Source organism: Populus nigra, chromosome 8, assembly GCF_951802175.1.
Source record: "Populus nigra chromosome 8, ddPopNigr1.1, whole genome shotgun sequence".
Lineage (NCBI taxonomy): Eukaryota > Viridiplantae > Streptophyta > Magnoliopsida > Malpighiales > Salicaceae > Populus > Populus nigra.
Genome location: NC_084859.1, coordinates 13,069,378 through 13,087,265, shown reverse-complemented (window position 1 = coordinate 13,087,265; position 17,888 = coordinate 13,069,378). Strand labels below are relative to the sequence as shown.

The 17,888-nt window shown below is 33.7% G+C and overlaps 2 protein-coding genes across 4 annotated transcripts; both read right to left on the bottom strand.

Annotated features, from left to right (window-relative positions):
* Positions 1–1,003: 1,003 nt before the first annotated feature.
* Positions 1,004–9,389, bottom strand: LOC133701516 (LRR receptor-like serine/threonine-protein kinase FEI 1). 3 transcript variants are annotated; one of them, XM_062125453.1, is made up of 15 exons: positions 9,039–9,389; positions 8,863–8,935; positions 8,120–8,349; positions 7,489–7,624; positions 7,169–7,240; positions 6,982–7,053; positions 5,693–5,764; positions 4,698–4,769; positions 4,503–4,574; positions 4,229–4,323; positions 3,745–3,912; positions 3,298–3,630; positions 2,651–2,896; positions 2,052–2,185; positions 1,004–1,720 (listed from the first exon to the last, which is right to left on the bottom strand). In XM_062125453.1, exons 3-15 carry the CDS (start codon positions 8,214–8,216, stop codon positions 1,502–1,504), a joined length of 1,788 nt encoding a protein of 595 aa, XP_061981437.1. In that variant the 5' UTR covers positions 8,217–8,349; positions 8,863–8,935; positions 9,039–9,389; the 3' UTR covers positions 1,004–1,501. The 3 variants fall into 3 exon arrangements, with proteins under 3 accessions (XP_061981437.1, XP_061981438.1, XP_061981436.1); XM_062125454.1 differs by having other exon boundaries at positions 9,144–9,389; XM_062125452.1 differs by having other exon boundaries at positions 8,863–9,389.
* Positions 9,390–12,142: 2,753 nt separating this feature from the next.
* On the bottom strand, positions 12,143–16,324 carry LOC133702125 (eukaryotic translation initiation factor 2 subunit gamma-like). Its single transcript, XM_062126350.1, has 8 exons — positions 16,002–16,324; positions 15,854–15,915; positions 15,076–15,188; positions 14,895–14,994; positions 14,267–14,494; positions 13,925–14,143; positions 13,237–13,497; positions 12,143–12,819 (listed from the first exon to the last, which is right to left on the bottom strand). The coding sequence occupies exons 1-8, from the start codon at positions 16,105–16,107 to the stop codon at positions 12,517–12,519; spliced, it is 1,392 nt and encodes a 463-aa protein (XP_061982334.1). The 5' UTR covers positions 16,108–16,324; the 3' UTR covers positions 12,143–12,516.
* Between the last annotated feature and the right edge of the window lie 1,564 nt (positions 16,325–17,888).

Genomic DNA, 17,888 nt, shown 5'->3' with positions numbered 1-17,888 from the left:
CTTGGTTTTCTATAATCAACGAAATTTTGCATTTCTGCCGTTTCTTCTGCAGGGATGGACTGAGTTAGAATTAATGGTTTGGACAAGACCTAGAATTTCAGTAGGATTTGTCTGAAGCTGAACTGATAAAGGGGAAAAAAATGATTTGCATCTCTTGCTTGAATTCATTCTGTAACGTTGCTGATTGGAGCTGCAGGTTGGTCCCCTTGGTCGGCACAGCAACCACTGACAGACTGGTAGGGTTTTTCCACTGTAAGAAGTTAATTTCTTGCAGTTGCATAAAAAAAAAACTTCACTTTCTGTATGTAACAAAAATTGAGGTCACGATCACTGTGGCAGTGTCACTGCAATCCTCCTTTCATGTTCCATAGAACTGGAACTGAAAAGCACTCGGGGAAGCAGCTGGAAAATCGGTGCACCATCCTACAGAAATTAGTGCTTAGAATAGAGCATTCACTGCCGATTATCCAATAAAGAACTGCATCACACCGTGCAAAACCAAAATTCCAACGGCAAGATAAATTAGCTAAGTATTTGTCTAGTTATCTCCAGAAAAAAATCTCGTTGCAAAGTATTACAACAGAAAAATGATTTTACAAACATGCTTTGTAAAATTATCATTGTATTATATTTATGTTAAGCTGGCAGGAAATAAAAAAGGAAACTACAACTGTGCTATTGTAGATTCACCCCGTGGGTATAAATAAAGTCTAACAAAAAGAAACAAAATATAGACTAGCATCGTTTTTCTTTCCGAGTAGCGAATACGATTTTTTCATGGTCAGCATTTCTGCTTCACCATTGTCTCTTTCTTCAGGTTCTTGCTCATGACCCTTTTTAATGCATCCGCCAGGCAAGCCTCTCTAATTTTAGCCGTGCATGAAGGCAGTAATAATGGCACCACTCGATGCCAAATTGCCGATAGAAGAATTGAAGGAAGATTGAATGCATTCCTTGGTACAAAAAAAAAAGACTGATGCCTTGAATGGTGGACATTGCGAAATGCTGAATTCACTCAAGGAACTGATTATTGCAATTAAATATATTATACAAAAATGGAGAACAGAAGAATCCTTTTGCGAAGCTAGATGTTCTCAATTTATACAAATTTCATATACACTTAAATTTGGGAGAACAAATGCAAGAAGGGGACTGCAACAAGAGAAGGAATAGGAGAGCCCAAAAATAGAACTTCTGATGAATAACTGGCCCGTACCACAAGTGGAAACTCCATTCTCGTTGAGACACAAGTGTTTGGCACACCCACGCAAAATGACACGAAAATTCCAGTTGATGAGTGCTGCCGAGAGAACCAGATGAAATCGTGTATCCTCTAATTGTGATAAATCTGCAGAAAGAATGGACAAACAAAATGAAGACAAAAAACTGCTGCAGATTCCAAGCCACCCTTTCCTGCTTGTGCATTGCTTCTTTAATTTTCCAGAAGCTGCACTAATAGATGCGGACACAAAACATGTCTTCACTGTCACAGCATGGGTTTTCAATCAGAATTGGAATCGTAAAAGTCACTTGGGCATGGGGTCATGACCTCAGATTCAAGTACTTGAACCACCCTGTGCATGGTGGGTCTATCCTCTGGGCTTGAAGAAACACATTGGATGGCAACCGAAAGCAGGGCATCAAGGCTTTCTACCTGCACCCCCTCGCAGTTTGGATCGACAATTTCTCGTGGTCTATTCTCTGTGATCAAGAAATTTAGCTGCAAAACAAAAAAATAGTCAGAAGACCAACTTGTATACCATCATTAGCTTTGACAGAACCACAAATCTTCCTTTTAAAAATTAAACCAAGGAACTACGCCATGGGGCAACCATCACAAGACATGGATATAAACTATAGACCAGTCCATCATAGAAAGAGATCGCATACGAGGCAGTTAACATTTTCTATTCTCATATATTTATTCATTGCGAAAGCCACTCTTAATTCATATCATAACATAGAGAAAAAGAAAACCTATTACTGTCATGAGGCAGAAAAAAAGAAACTAGCCTAACTGAAACCAAAATTTCATCAAGAAAGAAACATACCCAACCAACAATGTTCAGGCCCTTCTCGATGAATGACGCATCCGTTGGCCGCTTTCCGCTTAGCACTTCAAGCACCAGGACCCCAAAACTATAAACATCAGTCTTTTCAGTTGCCCTGCCACTTTGCATGTATTCTGCCAATGGTGTCAAACAGGCTCATGATACAAGATAATGGAATGATACTGTGAAAATAATCTACGATAGAACACATACAGAGATCAAGCAGCAAAAGAACCATCAGATCTCATTAGATCATGACCTAAAGAGATTAACATCTAGTTTGGATGCTAAACATCTTACGTGATAGATGTTTTCAACTACATACAGGTAACAAGCGCTGTCAAAGATATATCAAACAGGTATCCTAGTTATTGGACTACGTGAAAATACTCTTTTTTATTTATGATTTCCCTCGGAGCAAATAACATATCCTCTGACAATAGAGCAGGAAAGAAACAGGTAAAGCCATTAAAAAACTCAATTTACAAGTTAAATGGAAAAACTTCTGCCTGCAAGTGTGTTTGTGAGTGAAACGTATTTCAAAAATGTTCATTCCAACCAGTTTGGTCAAAGCAGTATCACACATGCACATTGCTTACCGGGAGCTAGATAACCAAATGTTCCAGCAACAATTGTTGTAATATGTGATTCTCCATCCCCTAACAATTTGGCAAGTCCAAAATCAGTAACTCGAGCCTCCAAGTTGCCATCAAGCAAAATGTTGCTTGATTTTATGTCACGATGGATGATCCTAGGGGAACAATCGTGATGCAAGTAAGCCAGTCCTTTAGCTGCCCCCATAATAATAGTCAGGCGAGCATCCCAATCCAGTTGCTCAGATCTTTCTGTAAAATCCATAAAAAAACATATTATGGTTCCTTGTTTAATCCTTACACGTGAAACTTAATAGATAGAATGCTAGGCCTTAAATGAAACACTCAAAAAGAAAAGAAAAGAAAAAGAAGTCCACCAAGAAAATTGCAAATTTATAACAAAGGTTATAAAAATCAAAACTTCATTATAGATGTCTTTGGATATAACACTTGAGGCTTCTCTGTCACTGCTTATGTCAATGAGTAGGAATTTCATTTTCCAAAAAGAAATCATTGTCCAAAAATCATCAACCTAGAAACAAGAAACAGAAAGTAGATGGCACTGCACTGTCTTGTCAAGAAGTGTTCACAGTAAAAAGTTTGAGGCCTTTGTAACAGATAAACTAGAAGAAAAAGGAAAACATAAATCTTACCATGGAGTGCTTCATCAAGGCTGCCACCAGATAGGAAATCATAAATCAACAATTTTGATGTAGGGGAATTGCAATAACCACGTAAATTAACCAGGTAGCGGTGTTTTATGCTTCCAAGAATTTCAAGCTCTCTCTCAAAGAATCGATCAAAACCATCATCCATCTTTACAATTCTCTTCAAGGCAAATATACTGCCATCATCCATTTCCAGCTTGTACACAGTTCCAAAACCACCAGAGCCTATAACATGTTCCTCAGTCAAAGTCTCTAATTTTTTTATGATGTCTTTTGAAGAGTATGGCAAGTCCCCATGAAACATTACAATTGATGCACCTGGATCATCAAGAAATATAACATTAGGTGCTAGAGTTTAAGAAGTTACGAGACAGTTCTCCAATTACAAAAATAGTTTGGACAGATAATTCAAGTAATAGTTAAGAACATTACCTCCACTAACATCCATTGCAATACTATTACTCTCATTTTTACCGAATTTCTTATATAGAAAGCAACCCCAAAAACACATAAGTGCCACTAGAAGTAGTGCACCAATGGTTGCTGAAGTGCTGATAAGAAGTCTGCCAGAGTATTTTTTCTTTCCTCCTTGATTTTGGCCTGCAAGTGAAGAAATAATGATTATTAAGCCACGACCATAAAGCATAAGAGAACAGAAAATGATCAAAATGTTGTCAGAAAATTATAAGTTGTCTCTTAACAATTCAATTCAGTTTCCATAGTGACTTCAACAACTCCCAGGGGTCAGATTCTAGTCAAGAGAAAGGTGAAGTTTTCAATGAGTTATACTGTGAGCACATCAATAGTAAATCTTTCATCATCCTAATTCCTGATGCTGAATTACATTCAGCACGTACAACATTATACCTGGTAAGATGAAATATAAGAGAATCAATACAATATGTGAGCAAGTTACCTGAAGGAAGCTGCCCATCAGTTCCTGACCCGCCACTATCATCTCTGCAAGTTCTATTGATCTGTTTTCCACACAAATCACGATTTCCGGTGAACCTACAAGATATATATTTCAGTTCATTAGTTTAGAATCTTCTTTGGTGTCTAAAGGAGTAAATTAGTAATAAAATAGCAGAATTTGCTTTTAGCTAAATTATCAAGGCACATCTAACTAGATCACGTTGAACTGATGCAAAATCAATTAAATATGACACATAAGGGATATTTAGACTTACGAGTTATCTGCAAAGTTGATGAGCACACCATCAGATGGTATTGGTCCGATGAGAAAATTGTTTGACACATTGCTTCAAAATTTAAAACAGTGATCATAGTAAGTATCAGATTCAATGTACCAATTTCAACTGCTGAATTATTGTAACATCATTCTATAAGAATAAACTAAATTTGAAGCAAATGTGGCTACTCACAAAGTGATGAGTTTATTTAACTTCCCAAGCGATGAAGGGATTGACCCACTGAGAGAGTTACTTGATATATCTCTGTGGAAGTAGTTGACAAAATATCCAATTAGTTTCATCTGTCCAGCACAATGATTGCATCTAAAACTAGCGTTTTTCATTCATAGCACATTAAAGCACACAAGTGCCTGTCAATATTCTTTAAAGATCTTGTATTGTATACAACAGCTCAAAATTAAGCTGAGGCTGCACTGTTTATTTTTGTCACTACTTCCATTTATTACTCCCCCCCAGGGTGTGGCAAAGATTCTGTTATTTCTGAAAAGACATGAACAAAAGTAATTTGTTGAACCATGGATCATCTAACCAGCAGTAGCAAGAGGGCAATTGTTGGACATGTGAACATTTCTACACTAGACACAGCACATTAAGAACCTAGCAACCCAATCAAATCCCTTAAGAAACTAGCTCAAGCCCAAGTGAATAACATCTGAATTGTTTATGCAAAAGGTTTACAATTTACCACTAAATTTAAATTGGGGAAAAATTAAGACTCAAGTGGTACTGAGCAGGAATATAGACCACAAAGGCCATAGAGTGCTAGTCTCTGAATACTGATTCCCAGGAGAGTTAATCTGGCTTAAGGTAATGAAAAGTTCACCCTATCAACTCATATTTGGTCCTTTTCCATATCAGCACTCCCATGATTCATAGCAATCTGCTCTTTTCATATACAGGAATCAAGAAGTGATTTTTTTAAAAAAAAAAAATCATGACTGATTTCAAATTTATTCAGCTCTTGATAACTTATGAATCATATGGGAAGATATCAAAATATGCTAATAAAATCGCATTTCCAGAGGACACTTTATACAACCTTTGATGGTATGCATAAATGACACAAGGAGTTTCAGTGCTCATATAAAATGATTGTGCATATTTGTTTATGTTAAAAACAAAATAACATGTATAGCACTGAAATTTATCACAAGAAAATAACTCACAGATTTTGAAGCACAGTTAGGTTTCCCAATTCGCTTGGAATTGGTCCACTTAAGTAGTTGCCCTGCAAGAATCTGAAGAGAGAGAACATTAATAATAAGCTTCCAGTTAGAAACACGAGTGAGGATAGGATACCAGTACAAGTGTCAAAAATATATCCTACGGCGGCAACTCTAACCCTAATTTGAATTAAGTTGAATGACAATATGTCATGGATTATATAAAAAAAAAAAAACTAGGAGGTTGCAAATGCTGTTCAAATCACATAAGCCATAATTTCTACCAGTCATTTGATTTTTTAGTAGGTGAAAATGAAATAGAACTACAAATATAGGCAACATGCAGTAGCATCAATTTACAGGAAAAACAACCAGCAACTAAGCTACATCAGCAACTTAGAAACCCAGTAGTTAACAATGCTGAAAGAAGCGCTTCACTGCTAAGATGCCCTGAATTGTAAGCTCAAATGAAAGGCGATATGCTGGCTAATCTCTCTAACATTTATAATTCCAAACTCGTAAGAGAAGCTAACGTTTTAGGTTGAGAGGTAGATATTGTACCCTGTGTCAAGGGTTAAAAATAAAATCTCTCTTAGTTGGTTTCAGAAGCTCTCATTCGGATTCCTGGCAAAATGTTTGTTCCCAAGAGGCAATCCTCTAAAGTCAGAGCTAGTGTTACTATTCAGGGCCATTGGAAATTCATTTTGCATGTATTTGTAATTTGTCTTCACAGGAAAAGTATAAGGTTGGTGACAGTTAAATATAATTCCCAAACCACTGAGTGAAATAAGAATGCTTTACTTCATTCAGAATGAGCAATTTTCAATCATCATCGGAAAAGGAAGTCTTAATTCTTACATAGATGAGACTAAGCACACTTGATCAGTGAAAAATTTTGACACCAGTCGTTTACAAATGAGTATTACAAGAATAATTGACAAGCAGATGGGTTTCCTAGTTGACCGTGTTGATATAGCTTGGATAGGAGAAAAGGACTGATTCTCACAAAATTCAAAAGCAAATACACTACATCAAAGCTTATACTTTGGGAGAGAAAATACTTTTCAGTAAAATTACTGTATCTATTTTATCCATCACTAGTATATTGCGCCAGAATTCTATGCTAAATGATACAAAGTAAAATATAAATAAGTGGTCGCTACTTATGCACTCTTGTCATAGTTTCAATTTAACCAATAGAAAGGCAACAGAATTATTCAATAGGATAAAAATACACCACAATGTTGAGTAATGACAAGAAAATTTTTGTTACTGGATATAGCGGCACCTACATTCCCTGCAACTCTGTGCAATTTCCCAACTCTGAAGGAATTGTTCCATAGAAGTTGTTGTTGTATAGAGCTCTGTAACAAATCATTCATATTAAAAAAAAAAAAACATGAAAGTAGCAGCATGCCTGAAATACAGAAAACACCTGACAATTTTCAATAAAAATAGGAAAGTCCTGGAAACACATACAGAACTCTCAAGTGCTCTAACTTCCCAAGGTCAGGTGATATAGGTCCACTTAATTTGTGGTTCTTCAGATTCCTGGAAGATAAAAAAAACGATCAACAAAATGTTGCATGACACCTCACCTCATATTGCATTGTGAGCTAACAAATACAAGTTAATTGAAATACATGTGTGTGTGTGAGGCCCAAATCAAAATCAAGAGAAGAAATACGTGGGGTACTTTGAATGTCCATGGCTCCATGCTTATTTACAGGGAACAAACAGTTCATGGGAGGAAAAGAGAAAACATGAGTTTGAAATTTGAAAATAATTTGTGAACTCACAAATATATTACTCTCTTGGTTTTCTGATCACATGTCACGCCTCTCCAATTACATGGGTCAGTATCCTCTGGCCTCCACAAAGGAAGAATACCATCTGAGCTGACAATTGCACTCCTGAAGCTCAATAGTGCTTCGCCTACAAAAACACAAAAATGAATTTCAAAATTCCAATGTATCATGACTGGACTTAAGTATGCATCTCCTATAGTCACTAACAAACAAAATAAAGGCAAAATGATTCTCGAGTAAAAGCAGTTTGTGTGCACAAGCATTCATGTTGAAAAGAAACACCTACTTCATACCACCAACAGAAGAACTTGGTGGCTCATCTGGTAGGGGCTTACAATCATCAGTTAGATTCTTAATCAGGCTAAATTTCTCATTTCAAAAAACAAGTTTTGAGATGAAAGCAAAGGCATGCCAAGTTTATGTTCAGATTAATGAAATTCCCGTGTGAGTTAGACAAATCATAACTCGCAAAATATATGACATTTCAGCCATATAATAATCAAGTATTTTCCTTGAAGCTGTGCATTGGACCATAGATTTCTTTGTACCAGTTTCACTACTTTGACATAGCTTATGATAATGTTGAAATAACATATATGCAAGAACTCAGATACCACCATACCATCAGGAGTGATAGCTCCGTTTTTGTTTACAAGAATATATAGGTGTAGAATGTAAAGAAGCCAAGGCCTTTGAAATCTCATTGGACAGATGGCCATGAGAGAACTGGTCAAGCATAATATAGCAGCTATAATTCATCTGATAGAACAAGCTCCGGAATGCTTTGCCTGTAACATGTGGTTATCTGGTTGATTAAGCCATATAGCAGCCACAGATACAAGAAAAGATTGCCTGTAAAAAAGAGAGCAACAATTAAAACTGCGAGGAAAAAAAATGCCTTAAAAAAGGAGCAAACTGCATAGAGAATATAATTTTCCAAATTTCAACCTAAACTCGTTAGTCTCAACCACAAATATCTTTAGCACACATGAATGTGCTAGAAACACGGATACAACATTTTAAAGAGTTAATTTCCAGTCCATTGACAGAGTTTCAACAACTTCAACAGCATAGAAGCTAAAATCCACATCCACTTCATCTTCTCTCTCTTTGCTAGCAGCACTGCTATTTTAACAGCACAATTATAAGGAAATAAACCTTTTTTGACTTTTTGGGCTCTAAAAAGATCAGTGAAATTTAGAACTTCATCATATTCAAGCAACAAGCAAAAACATTTCCAAGAAAATGCAAAAAAAAAATTAAAAAATCACCACATTCTTATGGACAACAGCACACACCAAGAAACGACGGTTTAAGCAATGAATCCATAAAAAAAAAAATTAAACTGAAAATTGCAAACTTTACCAGACATGAAACTTTAAGCTGAACAAGCCAATCTATGACAAAAGTAGAGTGTCGTCCATCCAGCCGAAACAACCTGAAAGCAATTGCGTTTGAACGAGAGAAAGATCTTAAGAACAACACACTGTTATGCACCAATCTTATTTATAGACTTTGGCCAAAAAAGTATTATAATTTACCGTTTTGCACAGCTGCAAAACACTAAAAATGAAAACTTTGCTAAGAGCCCTAAATATTTAGCGAAGCTTAACGGAATTGAAGTGCAAAAACACAAAAACACACACCCCTTAGATTTGATCTGGTGAATAAGAAGAAGAATGTAGAGAATGAGCTGTAAAGTGAGACTATAAGCCAACAAAACAAAACAAAGATATATAAAACCCAAAAACTAAATAATTAAAAAAATTCTCTCTTTCTCTCTCCAGGGAGATTTGTGTGATTGTGTTGTAGAGAGAAATGTTTTTTTCTTTTCTTTTTTGTTGTTTTGTAGAGAGAGAAAGAAGAGAAGAGTGTGTGTGTGTGTTTATAGTCTTCGTGAAGAGGAGCTTGGAGTTAAAAGAAGCATTTATCTCAGCCAATCAGAGTGAAGTCCATTTCCACGTGTGATGTGGACCTTCCATACGTGCCAACCGACGCTCGTTTGCATTTCCTTCTTCCTTCTTTTTTTTCTTAAAACTTTAATGTTTTTTTTAGAACTAAAATAAAGAAATATCCATGGCCACTCACTTGTTCTACTAAGTTGTAAGTTGTTTGTTAGTGTAGTTATTTTTATTTTTAAAATTATTTTTTTATTTGTAAATATATTAAAATAATATATTTTTTATTTTTAAATAATTATTTTTAATACTAACACAATAAAAAATATAAAACAAATAATTTCAAACAACAAAAAAAATATTTTTAAAAAAACACAAATTTTCAAACAGAGGATGGGACAACTTTATACATGAATGATTACGAGGGCGACAACTTTTATGTTTTAGTATATTTTAAAAATATATTTTATTTAAAAATATATTAAATTGATATTTTTTTAATGCTTTTATGATTTTAATATAATGGTAAAAATAAAATATTTTAATATATTTTTAAATAAAAAAATATTTTTAAAAACTACTTTATCACAATGTCAAACATATTTACATTGCAATGCAAAGCAAAACAATGAAAGAAATAGATGTCAATAAATATTCATGGATGGGGTTTTGTAATATTTATATCCAAACCCTAATTTAAGATTTTTACCTGACCCGATCAGGTATAGAACAAACCCGACCCAGTTTATGGTATTCATGGGTACTAAAAACCTTTTAAACCACCAAAACTCATATTTCCTCAATCTCAACACAATTACCACCGCTCCTTTTGAGCAAGAAATGAAGTTCATCTCCTTTCAAATCCTTACTAAGACTTTTGGGCTTGGAAATATTATTCCAAACTTTGAAACTTGATCTTTTCTTGCTTTTCATTTTCTGTTAAAGAAGGGAAGGCAACCAACACTGTCTGCTTTAACAACACACAAATTACGACTGGAAGAGATGTATGAACAAGAGCAAGAAGAGAGCATTTGTTCTCCACAGTCTAAACAGGCAGGATTGACCGAACGGCTATTCAAATAGTAAACACATATACCAACTAGAGATGACGATGGGTGTTGGAAGATCTGATGAAGTATTAATGTAATCTTGATCAAGCAAATCATTGCTGCACATCTCCACGACTTTGCCTCTTTCTTTCATGGCTTCTGATGTGAGGGGGGAAAGGGGACTGGGAGTATGGGAAGCCTAACACACACACACACACACACACACATGTACATATTAGTTAAATGATTATTTTAGAATAAAAACTGGTTTTTCGATAGAACAAACTGCAAGACCATGAAATAACAAAAAAAAAATACAAAATATTCATTTTTAGAGTCCAGGTCATGGAAGCGCGTCAGACAATACATAGTCGTCGATATACATGGTCTGGTGCTCAAAGCTTGTCCAAGTTATAACTCAAATGGACTGAATAAGAGAGAAATTTTATCCAGTTGCAAAATTATATGCCTTTTAATTCTTCAATCCTAATAACCATAAACCTAAAACTACATGAACTATTATATATATATATATATATATATATATATATATATATATATATATATATATTGTTAACATAGTTCCTGTTCAAATAAAAGAAAAAACGTTGTGACCAATTGGATTTATATTGTTAACATAAACCTAAATCATGTCCTAAGAGCATGCACACTGTAACGAGGTATTGAATTCTTAAAATTAAATTTTTCATTTACACCATTACAAAAGTATTTGAAAGGGTGTTAATAGTTGTATTTGAAAGTATTTTTTAAAGATATTTTTTATATTAACACGTTAAAAATATCTGAAAATACTAAAAAAATATTAATTTAAAATAAAAAAAATTATTAATTTTTTAAAATATTCTTTTAAAATACAAAAATAAACAAATTAATCATTATCGCATGTTGGATCTTTGACTCATTATCACATGTTGGATCTTTGACTTGATGTATAGAATTATAGGACTTAACTAGTCTTGTAGCACGCTCTTTAGAGTGAGTATAAACGTTTTTTTTTCAAAAAATAATATTTAGATGTTAAAGTAGAATAAAATTAAAATTAAAATTAAGTCAATTCAAGATATCATAACAAACTTATTATTTAGATTATAAAATTAAAATAATATGATAAAAAATTAATAATAATAATAATTTTTTATATAAAAAATATATTAACCTTTCAAACCTGTAATTCTTATTAATAAACCAACAATACTCCATCTAGAAAAACTATAAAGTCTAATTTTCAATCAATTAAAAATTAAAAATTAAAATTAAAATAATCAATTATATAAAAGGATTAAAAAATAATAATTAAAATAAATTAAAATATAAAATAAATTTTATATTTGATTTAAAATTTTGCAAATTTATAGTATATTATTTCAATTCTTATCGTTATTTTTTTAATTATTATATTTTTTTTCCTATTCAATGTTTGATTAGTTAAAAATTAAAATTTATATTTTTTATATATATATCATGTTTCTGATCTGTCTTTCTTAGATTTAGTTTTTTTAAGAAAAAATATTTTTTGATTAAATTAAATTAATTACTTAATATAAAAATCATATACTCACTTTCTAATATTTTATTTATTAAAATCGAGCTATTTTTATTTCAATTTAAGATTAATAATTTATAGGATTACAATAGCCATCACAATCATGATGAATTTCATGGGTTATCCATAATTGATACATGTGAATCCTGGGTGTCATTGTTATAATATTTCTTTTAATAAAATGACATTTTTAGAAGTTGTTCAGTACGCATCAAAAAAATATTCTTCCTAGCGTCTTTACTTTTAAGGTTAGAAAAAAATTATCCCACCCACGGTGGTGGAGCACGGATCACTAGCATGATTCAAAATGACTCGCGGTTAAAAATTGGAATATTAAAGAAAAAAACAAAACACAGACAATGAGTTGAGCCCTTCATCGCAGCATGTTTCCTTCGCCACCGGAAAAAAATTGATCCAAGCAATTGCCTCCCTTCCCACATATTAGATTATCCTGTCTTATACTGGTTTTACTGCTTTTCTCTAGCTGGTCTACCTGTTCAAAAAACACTCAGAGAGGGCAGGGTGGAACTTCAATGGTGGTTCCAGCTTGAATCATACCCCACCCAATGAGCCGCCAGTGCTTCTCCACTCGGCGGCTCAATGCAATCTTCTCACCCTTGCTGGTGCAGACTGGAGAAGTCAGTTGTAGCTTTGCCAAATCATTCTTCACAGCAATAACTCGAGCCCCGGATGACATTGACCCGATGTTCAGCATAAGAATCTCTCCCTTTGTCAGTTTTGATACCTTTCCCTGCTTCTCCGAACCCTTTGTCCTGACACCAATAAGCCGTCTCAAAAGGAAGAAATTCACCTACACATAAAGAAAAGAGAAGGGCACAACATTAGCAACATGCGAGGGGATAAAATCAGACCAAAAGGAGCAAAGACACTTGCTGAAACCAATGAAAAAAAATAGCAACTTCACAGGCATGTTTACTGCAATATTGTTTTTAAGCAACACATATAGAAAGCATCATCACATGCATATTGGAAAGCAAACGGGATGTCTAATATTTCCTGCCTATGCCAAAAATAGAACTCCACCTAGCTACCGAATTCAACCCAACAGGGTAGGATTTCATACATATTGCGTAAAAATACATGCCTATAGATAACTATACATGACTTGCTCATTTATGACTTGGATTTGAAAAGAAATTTGATTGAATACAAAAGGTATCAATAAAAATATCAAACTACAAAACATTATCGAGATTCAGTTCCTTACCTCAAGTTCACCAAAAATTTCAGGAAGAGATCCAACGTCACCAAGAACCTGACCCACCAACCTATCTGCACGTGTCAAAGTGGGGTCCATGGTTGTGCCAACACCAATGAGACCTCCAGGCACAGCAAATTGTAGCTCATTCTGCTCAGCATACAATGACACTATTCTAGTATATATTGGGGTGCATTTCATGTTCCCAGCATCATCTTTAACAATGATCCCAGGACGGATCTCAATAAATTGATTGACCTTCAAGACACCCTGCACGGACATGATAAACAAAAATAACAATACTCTTAAACCAAAGATTCTCAGAAAGACTAAATAAATAAATAAATTTATCTCTCTCAGGACCATAGCATCTTCATGGAAACAGCAAGCTTCAATAACCTAAATCAAGGGCTCATGAGTCCCAACGCCTAAAGTCAGTTCTCATTGTCGGTCCACAAGACCTCAAACAAGTAAAACTCAGCCTCCGAGCAGACACAGTTATGCTAAAAACAAGCATGTCTCCATTTCCACAGGCTCAGGGCATTGGCCTAATGAAGAACGCAGGACAGCATTGAATAGAATAAGAACAAATGCATGGCAATCCAGCACAAAGTAACCAAGATCTTGCACCAAGTATAGACACCATATCAGTAAAAACTGCATAACAATACTAACCAACCACACGTTAAAAACATACCCTGAGGATGCTTCCTCCAGCCACGCCCCCTCTTATCTCATCAACCTCATATCCAGGTTTGTTGACATCAAAAGATCGAATCACAATCATGTTAGGTGGTGAGATAAAGTTCCTCTCTGGAATCGGGATCTTTTTTACGATGTACTCACACACAACATCTATGTTATACTTTAGCTGAGCAGAAATTGGCACTACTGGTGCACCATCAGCAACAGTTCCCTGAAAAAAAAAAACATTAACAAGAAGTCAGCAGGGCATGAGTAAGAAAATCAGGAAAAAACACAAACAATGCATATAAACTTAACCAATGAGATGTGTAAAAATAGCATAGTGGTAGCAAACCTGAATAAATTTCTGAATAGCTTCATGCTGGTTTATGGCTGCATTTTCCTGAATAAGATCCACTTTATTTTGAAGAATTATAATATGTTGGAGACGCATGATTTCAACAGCAGCAAGGTGTTCAGAAGTCTGTGGTTGGGGACAGCTCTCATTCGCAGCAATGAGCAGTAAAGCTCCATCCATAATTGCTGCTCCATTAAGCATGGTAGCCATGAGAATGTCATGACCCTACAGGAGAGTAGAAAACAAGTAATATGGACAAGTCTAGTCACATAAAAGCATATAAGTACACTAAGCATTGCAGCTAATAGGTTTTATTTAGCAATGCCAATTAAATAAGAGACCATGTGATTAGCCAACTTTTTCTTGCTATTATCTAAGCAGTACAATGGGAAAAGGAAACAATCTACCAACACTACATCTAATTTATATTTGGAGGAAGAGACTTTTGGGTCCGAAACTTCATGTGTTACAATCAAAATATGAAAAGCATATACAGTGCATGAACCACAATTAAATAAAGCAGCTGGTTCGACCACTTACCAGGCAGCCTTAATATCCAACAATCAAAATATGAAAAGTTACACTCTGAAAAAACATAATTAAATAGAGCACCAGGACACCTTACCGGGCAATCAACAAAAGAGACATGTCTCAGCAAATTCATCCTGCAGTGTTTGGGATCTACATCACACACAGGATTATCTTCCTTTCCACTTCCATATGCCCTACAAGAACATTTCTCACATTAAGAGCGAAATGCCAGTACTTAACCTAAATGGTAATGCTCCACCAATGTATTTTCTCACTTGTAGCACTTTGGCCGAGGGCACCGCTCATCTTCGCACTTGTATATCTTCGCGTTTGCATATCCAAGCTTTATTGTAATATTACGCTCCAACTCATTTTTAAAACGAACTGTCTGCACTTGAATAGCAAACCGCCAAATTAGAACCCTCAAACTCATGCACAATATGACTGATTCTTATGTATGAATAGGTAGAGAATATAAGCTCCCATACTCATAACCATGGATTAAAATTTGAAAAAACTTGTGCAAACACCGCAACTCCTCCACGGAACCATGATAAAAAAATAAAACTACTTTATCCATATGTGATAATATAAAATATTGAGGGAGGATTTCTTGCCATGACAAAGCTAAATCCCCCTTCATCCGAAACAGGACCAATCCTAAAAACACACAATTCAGAAAAAGTTCATCCCTTAGTAGTCAGTAGTATAATTATTATGTTATATTCCAAGTGGCAAGGTCATTTTGCATTATATATCAAATGAACTAATTCCAAATCATATTTACACTACAAATGAAGGGGATTGGATAGGGAGAGGAAAGACCACTCTTATCAACCTCAGGCTTGGAAGGCCTCCCATTACATAAGGAAAAAGAAGAAAGGAAAAGAAATTAAGATGTTTTCCACTAGGTTTTAAATGGAATTCACCGGCTCCAATACCTATCCCTGTAGCAATTGCTTTCACATAACATAACCACAGTAAACTCCCGACAGAGAATAGATTAAAGATTCAAGCACCATAACACAGAGATAGCAAAACCAGCTAAATCACCTGAACACCAGAAATTGCTTTCACAACAGTAGACTTCCCATGCGCCACATGACCAATAGTACCTAGAAGAAGAAGAAGAATTATCAGCTTCGACTACAGAGATCAACAAATGAGCTTGTAAACCCTACTCACAAATTCAAAGAATTACCTATATTAATAGTGGCCTGACGCGATATAACTTCAGGAGAGAGTGGATGCAACTTCGTCACATCCAATTTACTCAAGTCTTGTTCCATCAAGCCTTTCCGCGCCATCTTGATTCCCCCCTGCTTCGACTGATTCCTTCTCAAACGAATTGCAAAACCTCTTTTCTGCGACTCTGTTTGCTGTAGAGATGGAACACGCGGCGATGTGGATAGCTAGGGTTTCAGTGGGAGCAGAGACGATGTTCTTTTTTCTTTTCTTTTTAATTTCGGGTTTGAGTAGGTGGGTTTGCTGATATTTTGAATTGGATTACTCAGAGTACACGAGCTTCTTTAATTTTACTTTGTTTATACAATGTGATCTTTTTTATTTTAATTTGTAATTTTTTTATTTTTTTTATTTTCTTTTTAATTTGATTTTATTTAGTTTTCATTTCAAATTTAATTTTTATTTTTGTGATTTTTATCTATTTTAATTTTTTTATCTTTTGCAAGTTAGTTTTTTTTTTTAATTTCATTCCTCGTCATTTGATTTCATTTAGTTTTTATTTTAGTCTTTATTTTTTTAATTGTTATTTATTTTATTTTTAATCTTTTTCTAAATCTATTATTTTTATAATTTTATTTTTTAGCATTAGAGATTACAATTTAATTCGAACCCAATATATGCCATCTCAACATGCCTCAAACAGGTTGGTGTTTTCTAAATAATTATATTATTTAATGAGTAATGAATATGGTGTGATTATTATCAAAACATATTCAGAACCTGCTCAAATTTGAGCCAAAAAATATATATTTACATTATACAAATATATATGTAAAAAAATTTGATTATCAACATAAAGTATAAATATATGTATAATATTTATTATTTTACAGTTTAATAATTTGACATACACACTTTTCAAATTTATATATTTGTTATTTTATCTTTTATTTAATAATTGATAGTTTTTAGATAATAGATACCTATAATGATGAATTATTCCATCCCTTGATGTTTTTTTATGGTTACCTCGCCCAATAAGGAATGTATAGAATATGAATGTTATCAAAACCGACCTAAATCCCGTCTAAACTTGGTATGAAGAGTATATTTATATTATATAGATGTATTTGTTGAATATTTTTTTTAATGCAATATGATATATCCATACTTAATATTAACATAAAATAACAATTTAATAGTTTAATAAACACGCAATTCATATTCATATATATATATATATATATATATATATATATATATATATATATTCTTAAATAATAAACAATAGTCATATGATTGATACCCATGTGGTACTCGGAATTCAACTGATAGTTTATGGATATCTATATTTCTAACTCGATGGATAACAAATATAATATGAATATCAAGAAATTCGACATGTAATTACTCATTATCATCAATATTCACAGTTTCATTCTGATTTATTTTTGTGTTGACTTTTATCCCTTTTTTTATTCTTTTTTGTTTTGTTTTGGTTCATTTTTTTAATTGTCTTTTTTCTTCTTCTAAATCTCATCCCTCAGTGTTTTGTGATTGAGAATTTTACTTTGTTATTTTTTTATGATTTACCTTCGATGATGTTTCAAATATTAACATGGATTGATCTCAATCTTTTTTTACGTTTTTTATTAATTTTTTTCTCGATCTCATTATTCAATATTTGATTTACTATGAAGTAATATTCGTGTTATGCTTTGCTTTCTTTCTTTTGGATTATCTCAATCCTATCTCTATAGTCACAGGGTTAACAGGTTGGCATAACTTAACTTGGATTTTTTTTTAATTTTTTAATTTCACCTTTCAACATTAAATTGTTTGATAATTAAACTTTCAATTTTCTTTCAGCAGAATTACCCTAGTGTCACAGTTAGGTCATAGA